General features: G+C 43.6%; 1 protein-coding gene across 1 annotated transcript in view; it reads left to right on the forward strand.

Moving 5' to 3' along the window:
- Positions 1-19,024, forward strand: part of LOC141108044 (transmembrane 9 superfamily member 2-like) — an 81,239-nt gene that overhangs the window by 10,897 nt on the left and 51,318 nt on the right. The window contains exons 2-4 of the mRNA XM_073599235.1: positions 6,308-6,375; positions 14,396-14,489; positions 14,732-14,853. Coding sequence (XP_073455336.1) covers positions 6,308-6,375; positions 14,396-14,489; positions 14,732-14,853 — 284 coding nt within the window. The remainder of the gene's footprint in view (positions 1-6,307; positions 6,376-14,395; positions 14,490-14,731; positions 14,854-19,024) is intronic.

The following is a 19,024-nucleotide window of genomic DNA, read 5'->3' on the forward strand; positions in this document are numbered from 1 at the left end:
ATTTTTAAGCATGACATGTTGGGTATCAGTTTACTCGCCGTAACATTATCTTTCACAATATAAAAAAAATTGGGCTAACTTTACTGTTGTCTTATTTTTTTATTCAAAAAAGTGAATTTTTCCGAAAAAAGCACGCTTGTAAGACTGCTGCGCAAAAACGGTGTGAAAAAAAGTATTGCAATGACCGCCATTTTATTCTCTAGGGTGTTATAAAAAAACAATATATAATGTTTGGGGGTTCTAAGTAATTTTCTAGCAAAAAAAAAACTGTTTAAAAAAACAGGTAAACACCTAAATTCCAAAATGAGGCTGGTCATTAAGTGGTTAAGTGCCCTAAGCTAGATGCTTCCCTTTCCCAGATTTCCAAAAACTCAGATCGCTCCTTTTTAGGATTCAGGCGTCCTCAAAGATCAGACAGAAAAACTGAATCCTTGTTACATAAGGCTTGGGACTCCTCTGCGTTTGCCCTGGGTCCTGCATTAGCCACCACATGTGTAACAAGGAATTTGGATGTCTGGGTCAAAGTTTGGATCATTTTCTCTCCTCTAACACTCCGGTGAAGAAATTAGAGAGTCTCTTCCACTAATGGCCAAGTCAGTAGCCTTTTTGGCACACGCTGCAGCGGATTCAGTGAAATCTATTGCCAGAAACTCTGCTCTGGTTAATTCAGCTAGGCGGGCAATATTGCTTAAATCCTTGGAGAGTGAAATCACATCTAAAAATAAATTGAGTGGAATCCCCTTTTAAAGGAAAGTTCTTATTTTGGCTCTACTGCAGAGACTGTGTTGACGCACTCCGCTGAGAGAAGTTAAAAGTTCCCGGAGAAACGTAATAAATTTCGTAGCAAGAAACCTTTTTGTGGCCCTCAGCAAGCTATTTTAAATTGGGCAAATATCAGGCTAAAAAGAAGTGGTCCTTTTAATAGAGACAAGGCCAAGACTGGAGCATTCTTTACTCCCGCAGCTCCTTCCAAGAGCACTCAATGACGGCAGGTTGGGAGTAGAAGGAAGACTATCCCAGTTTTTCAGTTAATGGGAAAAGATTACAGAAAACTCTTTTGTCCTTCACATAAGGCTACAGGCTGGAATTCAGCCTTCCCCCACCCCGTCGGTTCTTTCTCACCCGACTGCCGAGAGAACATGTAAGGAAACAGGCGATGTTAAATCTAGTCTCCCAGTGGGAATTGGAACAGGTAATTGTTCCAGTTCCGGACAATCAAAAATTCCAGGGGTTTTACTCTCTCGTGCTCCTTTATCCAGAAACCCTCTGGCAAGTTTCGAATGATAATCAATTTGAGCCTGCTGAACAGGTTTCTGGTAATCCGGATGGAATATATTTACACAGTGAGAAATCGTTTACTTCGAAGAGCTTTTATGGTTACCCTGGACCTCCAATGTGCGTACTTGCATGGTCTCAAACTGGAGGCCCTCCAGCTGTTGCAGAACTACAAGTCCCATGAGGCATTGCAAGGCTGACAGTTACAAGCATGACTCCCATGATGGGATTCGTAGTGATATGACTTGTAGTTCTGCAACAGCTGGAGGGCCGCCAGTTTGAGACCCTTGGTCTAGAGCATCAGAGGTTTCTGAGGTTTGCCATCCTAGCAGAAAACGGTCCATGTCTTTGGTCTCTTGGCCGACCCGAGAATATTTACTAAGATCATGACCGAGGTTATGGCCTTCCTAAGACTACAGGAAGTTTAAATCGTCCCATATTTGGATGACTTCCTAATTTTTTGCACAGGATCAGCAGAAATTAGAGGGGGATTTATCTCTGGCTCTCCAGAGATCAACCCAGACCTTCAGGTTACTCCCACAGGCCTCTATATGCTAAACAATGCCATTGTTTGGGTTAATGACTGCAGCGATCCCAGGGGTCCCATGGGCTCAGCTGCACTCAGGGACCCTTCAAGCTTTTCTCCTCAGATCATGGCATCACAATAAAAACGGCCTGAATCGGCTAGTCCCCCTTCCATTGGCGGATTCTCTAGATCTGTATTGGTGGGAAATGACAGAACATTTAGTATTAGGAAGGCCATGGGCTCAAAGCACACCAGTCAAACTTACCACAGATGCCAGTCTCTGGGGTTGGGGTGCCCATTCAGAAGGCTGGCATGGCCAAAGAGTCTGGCAGCCAGAGCAAGCGAATCAGTCATCAAGCTACAGAGAGCGTCTGGCTGTTGGCAAAACCTTACGAGCATTGGAACCCAAAATTCAGGGCAGAGAGATTTTGATCTTCGCAGACAACTCCACGGTTGTGGCATATCTGAACAAACAGGGGGGAACCCATTCAGACAACCTTCTGTCTGTCCCAACAGATCTTATGTTGGGCGCAGGCAACCATTTCCTCAATTTCAGCAGTACACGTCAGGGGGTTTCAAACACCCTAGCGGATTATTTAAGCAGAGTAAGCCTCAACAAGGACTGTTGGGCGTTTGAATACAGAAGTCTTCAGGGAGATCACATTGAAATGGGGTGTTCCCAGTAGTAGTTCTGTTTGCATCTAAACAGAACATGAAAGTGGAGGGCTTCTTTTCCTTAGAGGGGGAAAGGGAGCCGCTAGGGACAGATGCATTGACCTTTCCATGGACTTTCAGTCTAGCATATGCCTTGTCTCCTTTTTCTCTACTATCCCTGATAATCCGAAAAAACATTCAGGAACAGGCAACGGTTATTTTGATAGCCCCTGGTGGCCTAGGAGGAGTTGGTTTTCAACGCTGAAGGCGCTGTTGGTCTTTGGATGCTTCCGGAGCGCAAAGATCTCCTTCTGCAGGGTCCAGTTTACTATCCAGGCCCTCAAATTTTCCATTTGACGGCCTGGATGCTGAACAACTGAAGGGTTGTTCAGAAAAGGTCGCTGACACTGAGTAGTCATAAATTAGTCACTAGGAAAATTTATGGAAAAATTTGGAAGACCTTTTAGGTCATGGCAGAGAAGTGTGTGTGACTCCTTTTTCCCTGCCTTTAGTATTGGAATTTCTCCAGAGTGGCATTGACAAAGCTTTGTCAGTTAGTACCCTACGAGTGCAGGTTGCTGCCCTGTCAGTTTTCTTTGGTAGGAGGCTTATGGAATATCCCTTAAGAGATTTCTCTTGGTAAGATCTAGATCCACCCCGAGGTTTCTCAAACAAGTAGCCCCCTGGGACTTATCCCTACATGCCAAAGAATCTTTTTGAGCCTCTATTGGGAGCCACCTTAAAGTGGCTTACATTTAAAATCACATTTCTGTTAGCTATAACTTCGGTAGAAGGATCTCAGATCTGGAATCTCTCTCCTGTAAAGACCCGTTTTTGAGAGTTCTGGAGGACAGGGTTATTATAAAGCCAGATCCCCCTATACCTGCCCAAGGTCTCTACCTCCTTTTTTCACAGGTCACAAGAAGTGATTCTACCCAATTTTTGCAGTTCTCTTAAAAATAAGGAAGAATATGTTTAGCTTCCTGGATGTCAGAAGGTGCTTGGTCCATTATTTAGAAATCACTAGAGAGTTCAGGCGTTCCTCTCGGCTTTTGATTTTATTTAGTAGGCCCAAGAAGGGTACTAAAGCATCTAGAAGTTCCAGGATGATTTTCTTATCAGACCCCCTTCTGAAAACGTCAGAGCCTATTCTACCAGATCATTAGCTTCATCTTGGGCAGAACGTGCAGGAGCTTCATGGGAAGAGATATCCAAAGCAGCCATTTGGTCTTCTTCACATGCCTTCATCAGACACTATAGAGTTCAGATGATTTCCAGCAAGGGTCTTTCCTTCAGAAGGAAGGTTTTACAGGCTGTGGTCCCTCCTTAAGGTATGCAACTTGCTTATTCTCTTTAAGTAAGATGTCCTGGAAGATGAAGGGGGAAAACCCCTGTTAGACTTATCGGTAACGGTATTTCCATGAATCTTCCAGGACAGAGTCCAGATTCCCACCCTTTTTCTTTTTGTCCGTTTTTTTTTTTTTTTTTTACGGCTTGTTTGGAAGTTCCTTCACAACCTGGGTGTTGTCAAAGTTGGGAGTGCGTGTTGTTGTGTGTGTGTGTGTGTGTGTGTGTGTGTGTGTGTGGTGTTTTTTTTTTTTTTTTTTTTTCTTCCTTACGCACATGGTGGGGGTTCTCTCTATCTTCAATACAAACTGAGGTACAAGGGAAGGGAGGGGCCTTTTAAGCCTATCATCTCTCTAGGTAAGCTGTCCTGGAAGATTCATGGAAATACCATTACCGGTAAGTCTAACGGGGGTTTTCATGAGTTCCAATGTGATGTTTCCACTGTCAGTGATGATTTTGGGAGCCAGGTCATCTGCTGGTTTTGGTCCACTGTGTTTTATCAAGTCCAAAATCAGTGCAGCCCTCTATCAGGAAATTCTAGAGCACTTCATGCTTCCCTCTGCTGACCAGCTTTATGGAAATGCTGATTTCATTTTCCAGCAGGACTTGGCACCTGCCCACTCTGCCAAAAGTACCAATACCTGGTTTAACGATCATGGTATCACTGTGCTTGATTGGCCAGCAAACTGGCCTGACTTAACCCCCTATAGATAATCTGTGGGGTATTGTCAAGAGGAAGATGAGACACCAGACCCAACAATGCAGATGAGCTGAAGGCTGCTATCAAAGCAACCTGGGCTTCCATAACACCTCAGCAGTGCCACAGGTTGATTGCCTTCATGCCACGCAACATTAATGCAGTTATTCATACAAAAGGAGCCATGACCAACTATTGAGTGCATAATATACTGTACATGGACATACTTTTCAGTTAGCCAAACTAAAAGAAATGCTTGAAGTATGTTGCTCTGTGTGTAACGCATCTATATAAAATATGAGCTTCACTTTTTGTATTGCATTACTTAAATTAATAATATTCTTGATGATATTCTAATTTTATGAGATGCACCTGTACTTCGGATCAAAGTCCAGAATTTGTAAAGCTTGTCCGAGAGTTCAGATAAAAGGGGGTGGAGAGCTGACATTACACACTACAGAGCTAAGTGAGGAGATCTGAGAGCTGATTTGAAGGAAGAGGCATACCCCCTCCACACAGCACACAGGAACAGAGCCGAGGCTGTCAATCAGCTGGAGGTCCCTCTCTTGTCACCATTTTTCTCTTGGTGTCAGGAAGTTTACAACCACTTTAATGTTGAGAGGCAGAGCAACTTTCCAGGCCATCCCGCTAGCTCCCAATCTGAAGTCGTGATCGAGCGTTATCGGACACAGCTTGGTCACTGTGCTGTGAGCACACTCTCAACACACAACCGAACTGTTTGGCAGCCGATTTAAAGCCCACTTTTCCTGCTGCCACATATGTGTTCCTTGGTCTGGAAGAGGGTAAATTAGTATTCCAGCGGGGAAGGGTTAGAATCCCTTGTCAGATTTTATTGCCAATGCTATGATTTCACAGTAGTTCTGTAACTGTGATACATTGAGAAGTAAAAACATATCATTGTGGCAACAGATGGCAAGAAAGAAGGGCCATCCTTCCCCATTCTAATATTAAAAGATTTATTGTTGTCTTAGGCCTCACTTTCTGTTCTGGAGAGGTGAAGAGAAATGGCTTCAGCTGGGATTCAGCCTACAATATATTCCTGACAGTGGTCCTAACCTTTCCCCACAAAGAAAATTATAATTAAACTCCCCTTTCATCGCTCCCTCACCGATGCTCAGTTTCACTCTGCCTCCTTCTGGGTTCAACATCTTCACCATCTTGATTGGCTGCAACGGTGTAACTCCTGTGCACTGAGGTGTGCCAAGAATGTGTGTTTTTTGTTTTGTTTGGGCCAGTTCACACTGCAGCGATGCTGGAGCCCTGCGAATCCAGTAGTTTCCGCATCGCGTACAACTCGCAAGCCGTTCACCCCGTCCTATGCAAACTGCTAGGAGTGTCAATAGAAAACTAATGACACCCCCAAATCCGTTCGCATATTGCAGAGTGAACTGCAAATTCAGACAGAAATATGGTTGTGAACACCCATGCGATCTGCTTCTGCTGCGGACCAAAAAAAAGGGGCCTGTGCGAGTTTGGGCCGAATGCAATGCAAATTCAGCCATAAAATCTGCGAATCACATCCGATGTCTGACAGCACAGCAATGTGAACCGACCCTTTCTTTAGTAATGTGTTGCAAAAATCTATGTATTCAAAAGTAAAGTGCACTAATCACAAAACACACCACAAAGGAAAAGCCATGAGTTGCTGACATTTATGAACTGCTAGTTGGCTTGTTAATAGATTTCCATTTTTTTTTAATCATCTCTTAGCCTCTCGTAATGTTTGTATTATTTTCATTTCTCTATTGATTAAACCATTTTTCTCAAATCTTGATACTTTATTTTAGGAAGAAATTCAACTCTTCGTAAACCGACTGGACTCTGTAGAATCGGTTCTGCCATATGAGTACGACAGGTGAGTACCAAAACTCTTCTACACAGCTTTAACTTATATTAAAAGTTTTTCTGTTCATATGTGTGTTAAATATATATTATACTGCTGTTATAAAGTGAACCTATAGCATAGTCGGCACATGTTTTTAAAGAAGAACTTAAAGTGGTAAAAAGGAAGTTATGCTTAGTGTCTTGAAAAAGTATGTATACACCTTGAAATTTTCAACATTTTGTCATGTTACAACCAAAAAACGTAAATGTATTTTATTGGGATTTTATGTGATAGAGCAACACAGTGGCACATAATTGTGAAGTGGAAGGAAAATGATAAATGGTTTTCAATTTTTTTTTTTTTTTTGTTTACAAATAAATATGTGAAACATGTGGCATGCATTTGTATTCAGCCCCCCTGAGTCAATGTAGAACCACCTTTCGCTGCAATTACAGCTGCAAGTCTGTTAAGGTATGTCACTTTGCACATCTAGAGAGTGAAATTTGTGCCCGTTCTTCCTTGCAAAATAGTTCAAGCTCTGTCAGATTGGATGGAGAGCGTCTGTGAACAGCAATTTCTTTATCGTACATCACGGGACACAGAGCACCATAATAATGACTATGTGTGTTATACGCTTACCTTTTAGGTGATTGGACACTGGCAACCAATAGTAAGATGGTTCCTCCCATATAACCCCTCCTATACCGGAAGTACCTCCAGTTTTTTCGCCAGTGTCTTGAAGGTGATGGTCATGGCTGTTGAAGCTCTTCAAATTTCTTCAAAAAATGTCCCACTGAGGACGTTATAATCGGATGGCTTAACAAAGCTAAAGTGGATGGTACCCGAATCTTGGTTCAAGAACGAGGTATTGCTTGTAATGTGTCCTATATAGGCGCTGGACCCTTGTTAAGTTGGTATTCCTGGTCATTTATGGCCCAAGGTAAACCAGAAAGGGTGCTTTACAGGTCCAGGGGTGTGGACCCCAATATATGGGGGACCGTTCCCTGAAGGTCCTTAGAGGCGCTACCCGCCGTGATGGGGGAAGATTGGGCCTGGTAAGACAGGCCCTGCTGCTTGGGATGGTGAGTACTCCCTTGGGGATAATATATATATATATATATATATATATATATATATATATATATATATATATATATATATATATATATATATATAATGTATTTCCCTTTGAAACTGCTGGTAACCTTGAGCCTGTGTCTGGGACTACAGATGGCCAGTTTGGCGCGCTTTTTTTGAATACTGGCGTGCGTGAGTGTGCCTGCCGCGTGCGCGCCATCGCTGTGCGCGTGCACCGCTGCAGTGTGCGTCGCTGATGGGCCACGTGCGTCAGGACGGCGCATGCGCCGTGAGGTGGGCGTGCCGCCGGTCGCTGATGCGCGCGCTCACTCCCAAGCTAATGCTTTATAGCCATGGAGCTCCTGGCGTGCGCATGGACAACACAGAGCGATAGTTGGGCACATGAGTCTGGTGGTCTTGGACACAGTGGTGACAGGTTAAAGGCTGGTTATAGTTTGTGGGGAGTACTCTTTTTTTTTTTTTTTTTTTTTCCCTCGTGCGTAAGCAATGTCTTTCACAAAACGAGGTATAGGGAACAAGGCAAGCACAGGGGTAAGAGTCCCACCTCTAAAAACAGGAGACCAACCCCATGCTGATGCAGCCTCAATTTCTCCTGAAAGACCTGCGGCATCTGGCCTGGCTGAGCCATTGCATTTGTCAGGCATAGTGGCCACTACCAATATACCTGCCTCGGCTTATGTTACAAAGGAGGATTTGGCATCTGCCTTAGCGGGCCTTGAGGGCAAGATAGCTGGCATGATTGCCTCTGTGACATGGGGGGGAGGAAGCGTAATAGATCTCCCTCCCCTGAGGCTTAAGGATCTTCGGCTGAGGACTCTGGCTCTGAAGAGCCAATTTCAGCCTCCCATTCCCAAAATTTGTTTATCCAATCTCTAATTGAGATGGTGCGAATTGGGTTTAAGTTACCCCCGGTTCATGAGCCTGCACTCTCCTGTTCTACTTTGGGATCTTTGCGACCTCAGCAGATTTCCCAAGCGTTCCCTTTGCATCCGTTACTGGAGCAGGTGGTTTACGCGGACTGGGAGCACCCTGACAGGATATACTTACCTCCAAAAAGGTTTTCTGTCTTATATCCTATGGAGGAGAAGTTCAGGAAGAAATGGAGCACACCTTTGGTGGACGCTGCCATATCTTCTGTAAATAAAAGTTTAACCTGTCCAGTGGATAATGCCCAGGTATTCAAGGATCCGGCTGATAAAAAGCTAGAGTCCTTATTAAAGGCCTCCTTTTTGGTGGCTGGTGCAGCAGTTCAGCCAGCAGTTGCAGCTATTGGGATTTGCCAATCCCTAAAGGATCGCTTTAAAAGGTTGGTAAGGAACATACCTTGCCAGGAGGAATCTGCCGAGGAGTTATCGGAGATTCCTCATGCCTTATGTTTTGCAGTTGATGCATTGAAAGACTCAATCCAACAGATGTCTCGTTTTGAGTTATTGTCAATTCATATGCGCAGAGTCTTGTGGCTAAAGAACTGGTCTGCTGAGACGCCATGTAAAAGGCTACTCGCAGCTTTTCCATTTCAGGGAGAGCGCTTGTTTGGCGAGGATCTGGATAAATATATCCAAAAGATCTCTGGAGGAAAGAGTGCCCTACTCCCTATTAAAAAGAAAGGGAAGCAACCCTTTTATAAAATTCCTAATGCTCCAGGACCTAGTGCTTCTTCCCCTAAGTGGTATCGACGGCCTCAGCCGTCTGGCTTTAAAAGGCCCCAGGGTCAGAAGAAGCCCTGGACCCAAAAGCCACCCAAGCCCAGCTCCACGTCTACCTTGTGAAGGGGCGCCCCCGCTCTCACGGGTGGGAGGCAGGCTTTGGCTGTTTGGGGAGGCCTGGGAAGAACTGGTTCAAGACAGATGGGTCATTTCCACTGTAAAATACGGTTACAGAATAGTTCCGGGAGATCCCCCCCCAAATCGGTTTCTGTACTCAAGGGTTCTGTCGGATCCAGAGAAAAGAAGATGCCTATTCCTAGCTTTACACCATCTGCTGATGCAGGGGGTAATTGCAAAGGTTCCGCACGAGGAAAGATTCAAGGGGTTTTACTCAAACCTATTCACCGTGCCAAAACCAAATGGGGAAGTAAGGCCCATTTTGGACCTCAAGGCTGTAAACTTCTTTGTAGATGTCCGATCCTTCCGCATGGAGTCGGTTCATTCAATAATAAAATCCCTGAAGAAGGGAGACTATTTAGCGTCCATAGATATCAAGGACGCGTACCTTCATGTGCCGATCTTCGGTCCACATCAAAGGTTTTTACGCTTCGCTGTAGAGGGCAATCATTTCCAATTTGTGGCACTACCTTTCGGTCTGGCCACAGCCCCCAGGATTTTCACAAAGATTCTGGGCCCAGTGTTGGCTTCCCTAAGGTCTCAGAAAGTCTCTGTAGTAGGATATCTGGACGATCTTCTTCTAAAGGAATGCTTTCGCCCCTTACTAGTTCAAAACGTGTCATGAACAGTACGGGTTTTACAACGCCTAGGTTGGATACTAAATATGGACAAGTCAGCTCTTTGTCCGACCCAAGCCTTGGTATATCTGGGTCTGGTCTTGGACACCGCCCAAGAAAAGGTGTTTCTTCCTCCCTTAAAGGTCGCCTCCATAGTGGAACTTGTACAGAAGTTGAAAAAGGAACACCTTCTATTCGGCTGTGCATGAGGTTACTAGGCAAGATGGTGTCATCCTTCAGTGCAGTGCCATATGCACAGTTCCACTCCAGAGTGTTCCAGAACAGTATTCTAAAGGCCTGGGTCAAGTCAGCTCGAACTTTGGATCAGCCTATGGCTCTATCTCCACAGGTTCTATGGAACCTCTCTTGGTGGTTAAGAACCAGCAACTTGAAAAGAGGGAAATCTTTCCCACCGGTAGCCTGGAAAGTCGTAACCAAGGACGCCAGTCTTCTTGGCTGGGGAGCAGTCTTAGAGGAAGCATCTGTTCAGGGAATATGGTTCCAGACAGAAAGGACCCTGCCCATCAATCTATTGGAGATTCGGGCAGCTCATCTAGCTCTGCGATTCTGGACATCCAGATTGCGGGGTCTTCCTGTCAGAGTCCAGTCCGACAACACCACGGTAGTGGCATATATGAACCACGAGGGAGGTACCTGGAGTCGGGCAGCCCAAAGAGAGGTAGATCATATATTGACTTGGGCAGAAAAACGTGCAGTTTCTGTCGGCAGTGTTTATTCTGGGGGTGGACAATTGGCAGGCGGATTTCCTAAGTCGCCAGAAATTGTTGCCAGGGGAATGGTCCCTGCACCCCGAGGTTTTTCTACAGATCTGCCAATACGGGGGGACCCCAGATGTGGATCTGCTGGACGTTTGTATCCAGGACCAAGGATCCGCTTGCTGTCGGGATAGACGCATTAGTAGTTCCTTGGGATCAGTATTCTCTGATATATGCCTTCCCTCCGATCCAAATTCTGCCGCACTTGCTACGCAGAATACAGGAGGAACGAAAGACCGTGATCTTGGTGGCCCCAGTGTGGCCCAGGAGATCATGGTACTCTGAGATTGTGAAGTTGGCAGTAGGGGACCCATTGATCCTTCCTTGCCGTCCAGACCTGTTGTCTCAAGGGCCCATATTCCATCCTTCTTTACGGTTGCTGAATTTGATGGCCTGGCTATTGAGACCAGAATATTGAAAGACCGTGGTATTATGGGTTCAGTCCTGTCTATTTTGATAAACGCTAGAAAGTCAGTTTCTAGAGCTATCTATTATAGAGTCTGGAAGTCATACATTTCTTGGTGTGAGGAAAGAAAATGGAACCCTCGTAGGTATACGATTGGAAGGGTTCTCACCTTTCTGCAAGCAGGAGTAGACTTGCAGCTTGCTTTAGGGACAATTAAAGGACAGATTTCGGCCTTATCGGTTTTCTTCCAAAGACCAATTGCATCCCATTCTTTGGTGCGAACCTTTGTCAATTGTGTAACACACTTGAGGCCGCCTATTAAACCACCTTTATGTCCCTGGGACCTAAATTTGGTACTGTCAGTCTTACAGAGTCAACCGTTTGAACCTATTAGGCATATTCCTTTTGTCCTATTGACCAGAAAATTAGTTTTTTTGGTGGCTATAACATCGGCTAGAAGGGTGTCAGAATTGGCCCCCTTTTCTTGCAAAGAACCTTTTATGATTCTTCATCAGGACAGAGTGGTCATGCGCCCTCGTCCGGAATTTCTACCAAAGGTGGTTTCCAAATTTCATTTGAATCAGGATATCATTTTACCTTCCTTTTTTTCCAAAGCCTAAGACTAGGGAGGAAAGGTCGCTTCACTCACTGGATGTGGTGAGGGCGATAAAAGTTTACTTGGAAATGTCAGCTCCCTTTCGGAAGACTGACTGTTTTTTTTTGTTTTTGTCTTGCCTGAAGGTCCTAAAAAAGGACAGCCGGCAAAAAGTTCAACTATATCCAGGTGGATTCGTCAGACTATTATCCAGGCGTATGGATTAAAGTGCAGGGTTCCACCCCGGGATTTAAAAGCACATTCCACTAGAGGGATTAGTGCATCATGAGCAGTACGCCAACAGGTGTCTATGGCTCAGGTTTGCAAAGCGGCCGCTTGGTCTTCAGTTCATACGTTCACCAGGTTTTACCAGGTGGATGTGAGATCTCAAAAAAGTGGCTGTTTTTGGCCACAGCGTGTTGCAGGCAGTTTTATAGTCTCAGGCCCGTTGGGCTTAGGGATAATGTGTCCCGTCCCCCCCCCCCCCCCCCCCAGGTGCGTTGCTTTAGGACATCCCACATCATTATTATGGTGCTCTGTGTCCCGTGATGTACGATAAAGAAAAACTGATTTTTAAAACAGCATACCTGTAAAATCCTTTTCTTGGAGTACATCACGGGACACAGAGGTCCCTCCCTTCTTTCTGCTTCTCTGATGAATGCTCTCCTTGCCCGGCATGTCAGTTTAGGTAGATGACCATGTCTTGGTAGGTTTGCAGTTGTGCCATACTCTTTCCATTTTCGGATGATGGATCGAACAGTTCTCCGTGAGAAGTTTAAAGCTTGGGATATTTTTTATAACCTAATCCTGCTTTAAAGCGGTTGTATACCTGGAAAAAATTAAAAAAAAAAACCTGTGAGGCAAAGGCATAATGAGCTAGTATGCACCGCATACTAGCTCATTATCAAATACCTTAGAATGAAGCCCCTGCATCGCATCCTGGTGAACCCCGAGGGAGCTGACCTTTTCCCCTTGGTGTTTCTTCCGGGTTCGCGGCTCCGGTGCTGTGAGTGTGATGTGTGCTGCATGCGAGCGGGAGTCCTCCATTCCTGCACGATATGCCGGACCTTCACTGCGCATACGCTGCTGACGTCAGTTGCTGCATGCAGGGTGACTATCTCCTAAACTGTGTAGGTTTAGGAGCTATTCATTTTACCTGTAGGTAAAAATGTAAAAAAGGGGTATACAATCACTTTAAACTTTATCCCTGACCTGTCTGGTATGTTCCTTGGCCTTCATGGTGCTGTTTGTTCACTAAGGTTCTCCAACAAACCTCTGAGGTCTTCACAGAACAGCTGTATTTATACTGAGATTAAATGACACAGGTGGACTCTATGTACTAATTAGGTGACTTCTGAAGGTAATTGGTTCTAATAGATTTTACATAGGGATTTTTAGAGTAAAGGGGACTGAATACAAATGCACACCACGCTTTGCACGCCATAATTTTGAAAACCATTTATCTTCCTTCCTCTTCACAATTATGTGCCACTTTGTGTTGGTCTATCACATAAAAGCCCAATAAAATACATTTATGTTTTTGGTTGTAACATGACAAAATGTGGAAAATTTCAAGGAGAATGAATACTTTTTCAAGGCACCGTACCTGCTCCCTGCAATGGTATTGCACAGAGTGGCCCTTTTCTTCCTCTTTTGAGGTCCCTCAGCACTTTCCTCTCCTCGGAGTGCCCCTTAGCAAGCTAAGCTGTGTGCTAAGGGGACACTTGTGTAGGCACACACTTAAGCTGGTCAGTGTGCATCCATAGACTCACACATTGCAGCTTGGCCATGCCCCCCCCTGCCCGACACCCATCTCATAGGATTTGACTGACTGCTGCAGGAGCCAATTGCTCTCACTGCTGCCTGTGTGTCCTGTGAGGAGCGGAAGAGAGAGCAGTGCTGCTGCAGGTGGAACAGCACTGGATTGAGAGAGGTCTCAGGTAAGTGTTTAGGTAGGAGGGGGGGGGACAAGTAGTGGGACATTCTTTACCTTAATGCAGGGAATGCAATAAGGTAAAAATGTCTGGACTTTAGAACCACTTTCACCTTTTTCATAAAATTTACAACAAAAGGGCATGTTTAGAGATGTTTAGTATTGGCAATTTACAAATGAATACCTATAGATAATTGCAGGCTTTTTATTCTTTGCATACCTTTTTTTTTTTTTTTTTTTTTTTTTTTTTTTTTCTGTTCCTCCCCAGAACCAAGGGCAGAATTATTTCCCTTTTACTTCCTAGAACTCCAACTTAGAATTCTAGGACTGCCTCCTGGAACATGTGACTTCATCTGAGGGGGAAGTACTGGTGGGTGTAGTCTTCCCTGGATTCACTGTGAGGCCCCGGTTACATCACCAGTGCCTCACTCAGCCAGCAAGTGGATTAACAGGTTGAAGGACACTCCGCATTACCCACTTCTGTTAGCTCAGGATGTCAAGAGTCCCTTCCCTTTTATCTCTTTATTGGCAGTCAAGGCAGTAATAGTGTTTTGTTGGTAAGGAAATTCATCTTAGTGTGTGGAGAGAGGCAGAGCTCCGTAATACATCATACATGGCTGACAACACTGATTGGGATTTCAGTGTGGCTAAGGCATTGTGTTGTCAGCCCAAATAGGAAGTTGGGATCTCCCCGGATAACTAGATATTTTAAAGGGGCAAACCGTGTGTGTTTTGGATTTTTTTTTTTTTTTTTTTTTCCCGCTAACTTATGCTTTTTTTTTTTTTTTTCTCTTTTACATAGTTTTGACTTCTGCAAGGATGAACATGAGAAACACCCTTCTGAAAACCTTGGACAAGTCCTTTTTGGAGAAAGAATTGCTTCATCGCCATATATAGTATTTATTTATTCTACCTTACAAAACTGTTAAGATTCTTCGCAAATTATATACTATATTTATCTGCTTTTCAGCTGAATGCAGTCTGTTTTATTATGTGCAAGTTAAACCTATGTCCAGTTCAGTTTATTATGCAACTTAAAACTGGTCGATTAAAATATTTCACTTATACAGTATGTATTTCAATTCTATTTGCTAAAATGCTTTTAGTCTTATTCTTTCTGACTTCCTTTTGTCCCCAGTTTCACTTTAACAAGAATGAAAGCTGTAAGCCTGTTTGTACACGTGAATATGACCCAAACACTAAAACTGCTGAGCTTGACTTCATTAAAAAGGGTATACAGCTTAACTATCAGCATCACTGGTAAGTAGAAGGATCCGTCATCCATTCATACTGCTTCCTTTGTTTAAACTCCTATTAATGTCAATGTTTGCCTTTCAGTTTAGGAGGGCTTTTTTCCCTTTCTGTGTTATCTTTTAGGTTTAATTGCCTTTTAATGTTACACTATGTTGCAGCACGCATGCTCATGCACTATTGTGCGTTGTGGTGTGTTGCACAGATTTGATTTTAGGTCTGTAATGATGATTAGGGGCAGGTCTGATTTTAAGTCGATTGGCAGCCCATTTAAATGAACAGACTGCCTTAAAGAATAACTCCACTTTTGTTGAGAAAAGTACAATCTCCTCTGGGTGATCTATATGCATTACATGGATTTTAACAAACTTAGATTCCTACCATTTTGTTGCTCTGTAGAAATAGCTGTTTGTTTCACTATGCCCTTTGGATACTGATTCTGAATGGGAGTGACTGATTTATTATCAGCTGGTTCACTGGTTTCGATGAAAAAAGCTTGCAGGGTCTGCATCCTTTGAGAAGTATTTAAAGTGGGGTTCCACCCAAAAAACAAAAATACCTGGAAAAATTCTAAAAAAAAAAAAACAAAAAAAATTTGGATATTTTTTTTTTTTTCACTTACCTCTAAATGCCTGTTGCTAGGGGGTCCCTCGTAGTCTGCCTGTTCCTTTGCCTGGGCTGGTGACATCACTTCCCCCTCGGCACAGGAAGGGCTCCGCTCTGCTCCCTCCCTCCTGTCAATCATCTGGGACCCATTACAGGTCCCAGGTGATTGAGTGGCCAATCACGGCGCGCGGCGCCGCTCGCGCATGCGCAGTGGGTGCCAGGCTGTGAAGCCACAGCCCGGCGCCCACAGTTGAAATGCCGACGAGTGGGGGGGGGGGGGCTTCGATCCCCCGCATCGCTGGACCCAGGGACAGATAAGTGTCCAATTAAAAGTCAGCAGCTGCAGTATTTGTAGCTGCTGACTTTTAATTTTTTTTTTTTTTTTTTTTTTTTTTTTGACGGCCCCCCTGGGTGGAACTCCTCTTTAACCACTTCAATACCAGGCACTTTTACCCCCTTCCTGCCCAGGCCAATTTTCAGCGCTGTCGCACTTTGAATGACAATTGCGCAATCATGCAACACTAAACCCATAACAAATGTTTATCATTTTCTTTCACACAAATAGAGCTTTCCTTTGGTATTTAATCACCACTGGGTTTTTTTATTTTTTGATAAATAAGCAAAAAAAGATCGAAAATTGTGGAAAAAAAAAACATGTTTTTCTTATTTTCTGTTTTTTTTTTTTTTTTTTTTTGCAAAATGTTATTACTTCTTTAAATTTTAGGTCAAAATATGTTCTGCTACATTTCTTTGGGGAAAATAACCCAAATCAGTGTATATTATTCAGTCTGTAGGAAATGTATAGAGTCTACAAACTATGGTGTGTATATATCTGAAAATTGATCTCTCATTTCTTGAGGCCCAAAAACACCAGAACAGTACTAATGTTCCCCAAATGACCCCATTTTGAAAAGTAGACAGTCCAAGGTATTTAGTAAGAGGCAAGTTTTTTGAAGTTTTTGGAAAATAGGGAAATTAAGGAAAAAAGTCATTTTTTTTCATCTATTTATGTTTAGCATACTGTCACCAGTGCAGTACAGCACAGCGTTACCATGTGGTGGTGATCAGGGACACTGGTGACAGTATATGTAAAAAAAAAAAAATTATATAATATTTTATTATTATTATTATTATTATTGTTATTGTTATTGTTATTGTTATTGTTATTATTATTTATTATTATTATTTTTTTTTTAACACCCTGTGACCACAACAATACAGTTTTGCCATAGTAACACAGTACTTCTCTGGGGGAAGTGATCAGGATTTTTTTTTTTTTTTTTACACATTATGATCGCTTATACCAGTGAATTTCCTTGGTATAAGCAACCATTTTTACTGAATTAAACTGATTATTTCAGTGTCTTTAGTTGTGATTAGCAGTGATTGGCCAAAGCTAATCACATTGTACAGATGGGCTGTGATTGGCCCTGTCTGTACTATGTGATCACTATGACCAATCACAGCTAGCAACACAATTTGTATACAATGTATTGCATGATAGGAAGCCATCCATTGTTTACAACAGTCATGTGATCTGCTGTGATTGTGCCGTGACAAATCACACTGCTGCGTGGCAACTTCTGAGAGGATGTCATGACATCCACTCTGGAGGAGGAAACTCCCGCCCGGCAGGATGGCTCGGCGGGAAGTTTTTAAAAAAACCTTGGGGCGTATCTCACCAAAACTAAAATTCCTACTGCAAGGCATGTCTAAAGTTCGACTTATCTTAGCGCACTTCTTGGGAAAATCAATGAGCCACACAAGCAGAACATTACATTTCTGGGGACCTTCTGTACACCAACAATGTACAGAATGCCTCCAGGTTGCCATTGAATTACAAAAACTTGCAGCGGCTGCAGATTAAAAAGAAAAGGTAATTTTTAATGACATTAAATTACAATATATCTTGTATAGCAGTTGTATATGCTCCTTCCCTTTTTTTTTTTTTTTTTTTTTATGCAATATTTAGTTTCCATGAAAGTGGAGTTACCCTTTAACACAATGCACATTATGCATTACTAATGCATATACTATGCATTAAGGTGAAAAAATACCTGGAAGTCACCAGCCCCCCCCCCCCCCATTTTACTTACCTGAACCCCTTCATCTCTTCGGGGACATGCTATCTCTCTCTGCGGGGTCCTGGCTCTTGATTTGATAGATTGATAGCAGCGCAGCCATTTGCTCCTGCTGCTGTCAATCAAATCCAATGACGCGGGTGCCGGGGCCGAGTCCGGCATTCGTGTCTATGGACCCAATTGCTGGACTCGGGAGCACGCCCGCAAGGTAACCCCCCTGGGAGAGTGCTTCACCTAGGGGGCTATCTGATGCGGGGAGGAGCCGCGAGAGCTGCCGGAGGGGGACCCCAGAAGAGGATGTTTGGGGCCACTCTGTGCAAAACGAGCTGCACAGTGGAGGTAAGTATAACATGTTTGTTATTTAAAAAAAAAAAAAAAAAAAAACGATCCTTTACAATCACTTGGGTCCTAAGACAAGACAAAATGGGGTCAGGATTCTGTAGACCACAAATGATATGCCAATTAATCTGCATACAGATATAAAAGACACAAATGCATGTAGGTCAGTATCCATTAACCATTTCATGACCTCCTATTGTAAATTAACATTCCCCTGGCAAGCTCCCCATGCCAGGAGGATGTTCATTTAAAGTCTAGTAAGTTTTAGCTGCAGCAGGCTTTGGAAATTACTTTGATTTCTCGCAGACCACTGTACAGTGCAGCTGGATCAAAGGAAAGTTTGTGTCTGCAACAAACTTTCCTGCTGCCCGTTACATTTTTCTAACTGTTTCAGCTGCAAATCGCAGCGATACCTGCAACCAGAACGTGCTGCTGCTTTAAAACCTGCAAGGCTGCTATTCTTTCTTAATGGCACACAAATGTATCTAAAAACGCAACGCGTTTGCAGGAGGAGCAATCGCCGGGAAATCGGATGGTGTAAAAGCACCATGCTATTTCCTGGCCACTGTGTTTTTTAAAATGCTGCATGCACCTTTTTTTCCTGCAGTGCCCGCATAGATGTGAACCAGGCCTAAACCCGAACTATGAACTTCTATTCTTTGTGTTGGGTCTGTTATAACAAAACATTTTCAATGGTATACTTACCTGTTCATAAAATGCAAAGTGATGATCCTGCCAGAAACCATATGAGCTGTTTGTGCTGCACTGTTACTAATACCATTGTTTCTTGTGGACTACAAAAGACCTCCCCCTAAGTTATGATGGGGCTGAGGTGTTTTGTACTCTTATCTTAAGGTGACTATGCTGCTCCTCCATAGATACAGTAGAGTGAAGTGTTGTCACTCTGGGACAGGAAGTGTAATACTGGCAGGATTATTGAGTGAAAATAAAGGAATAAAGCCTAAAAAAAGAGGAAAACTAATGCAGCCACCACATCTAATGACTGCAATAATCTTTTTTTTGGCAGGATTTATAGACGCTTCAATTAATTGCACAGGCAATATTAGGGCTCATTTATGCCGCGTACACACGAGCGGACTTTACGGCAGACTTTGCCCGGCGGACTTTTCAACGGACTTTCTGAATGAACGGAC

The sequence above is a fragment of the Aquarana catesbeiana genome, linkage group LG09, assembly GCF_042186555.1.
Source record: "Aquarana catesbeiana isolate 2022-GZ linkage group LG09, ASM4218655v1, whole genome shotgun sequence".
Taxonomy (NCBI): domain Eukaryota; kingdom Metazoa; phylum Chordata; class Amphibia; order Anura; family Ranidae; genus Aquarana; species Aquarana catesbeiana.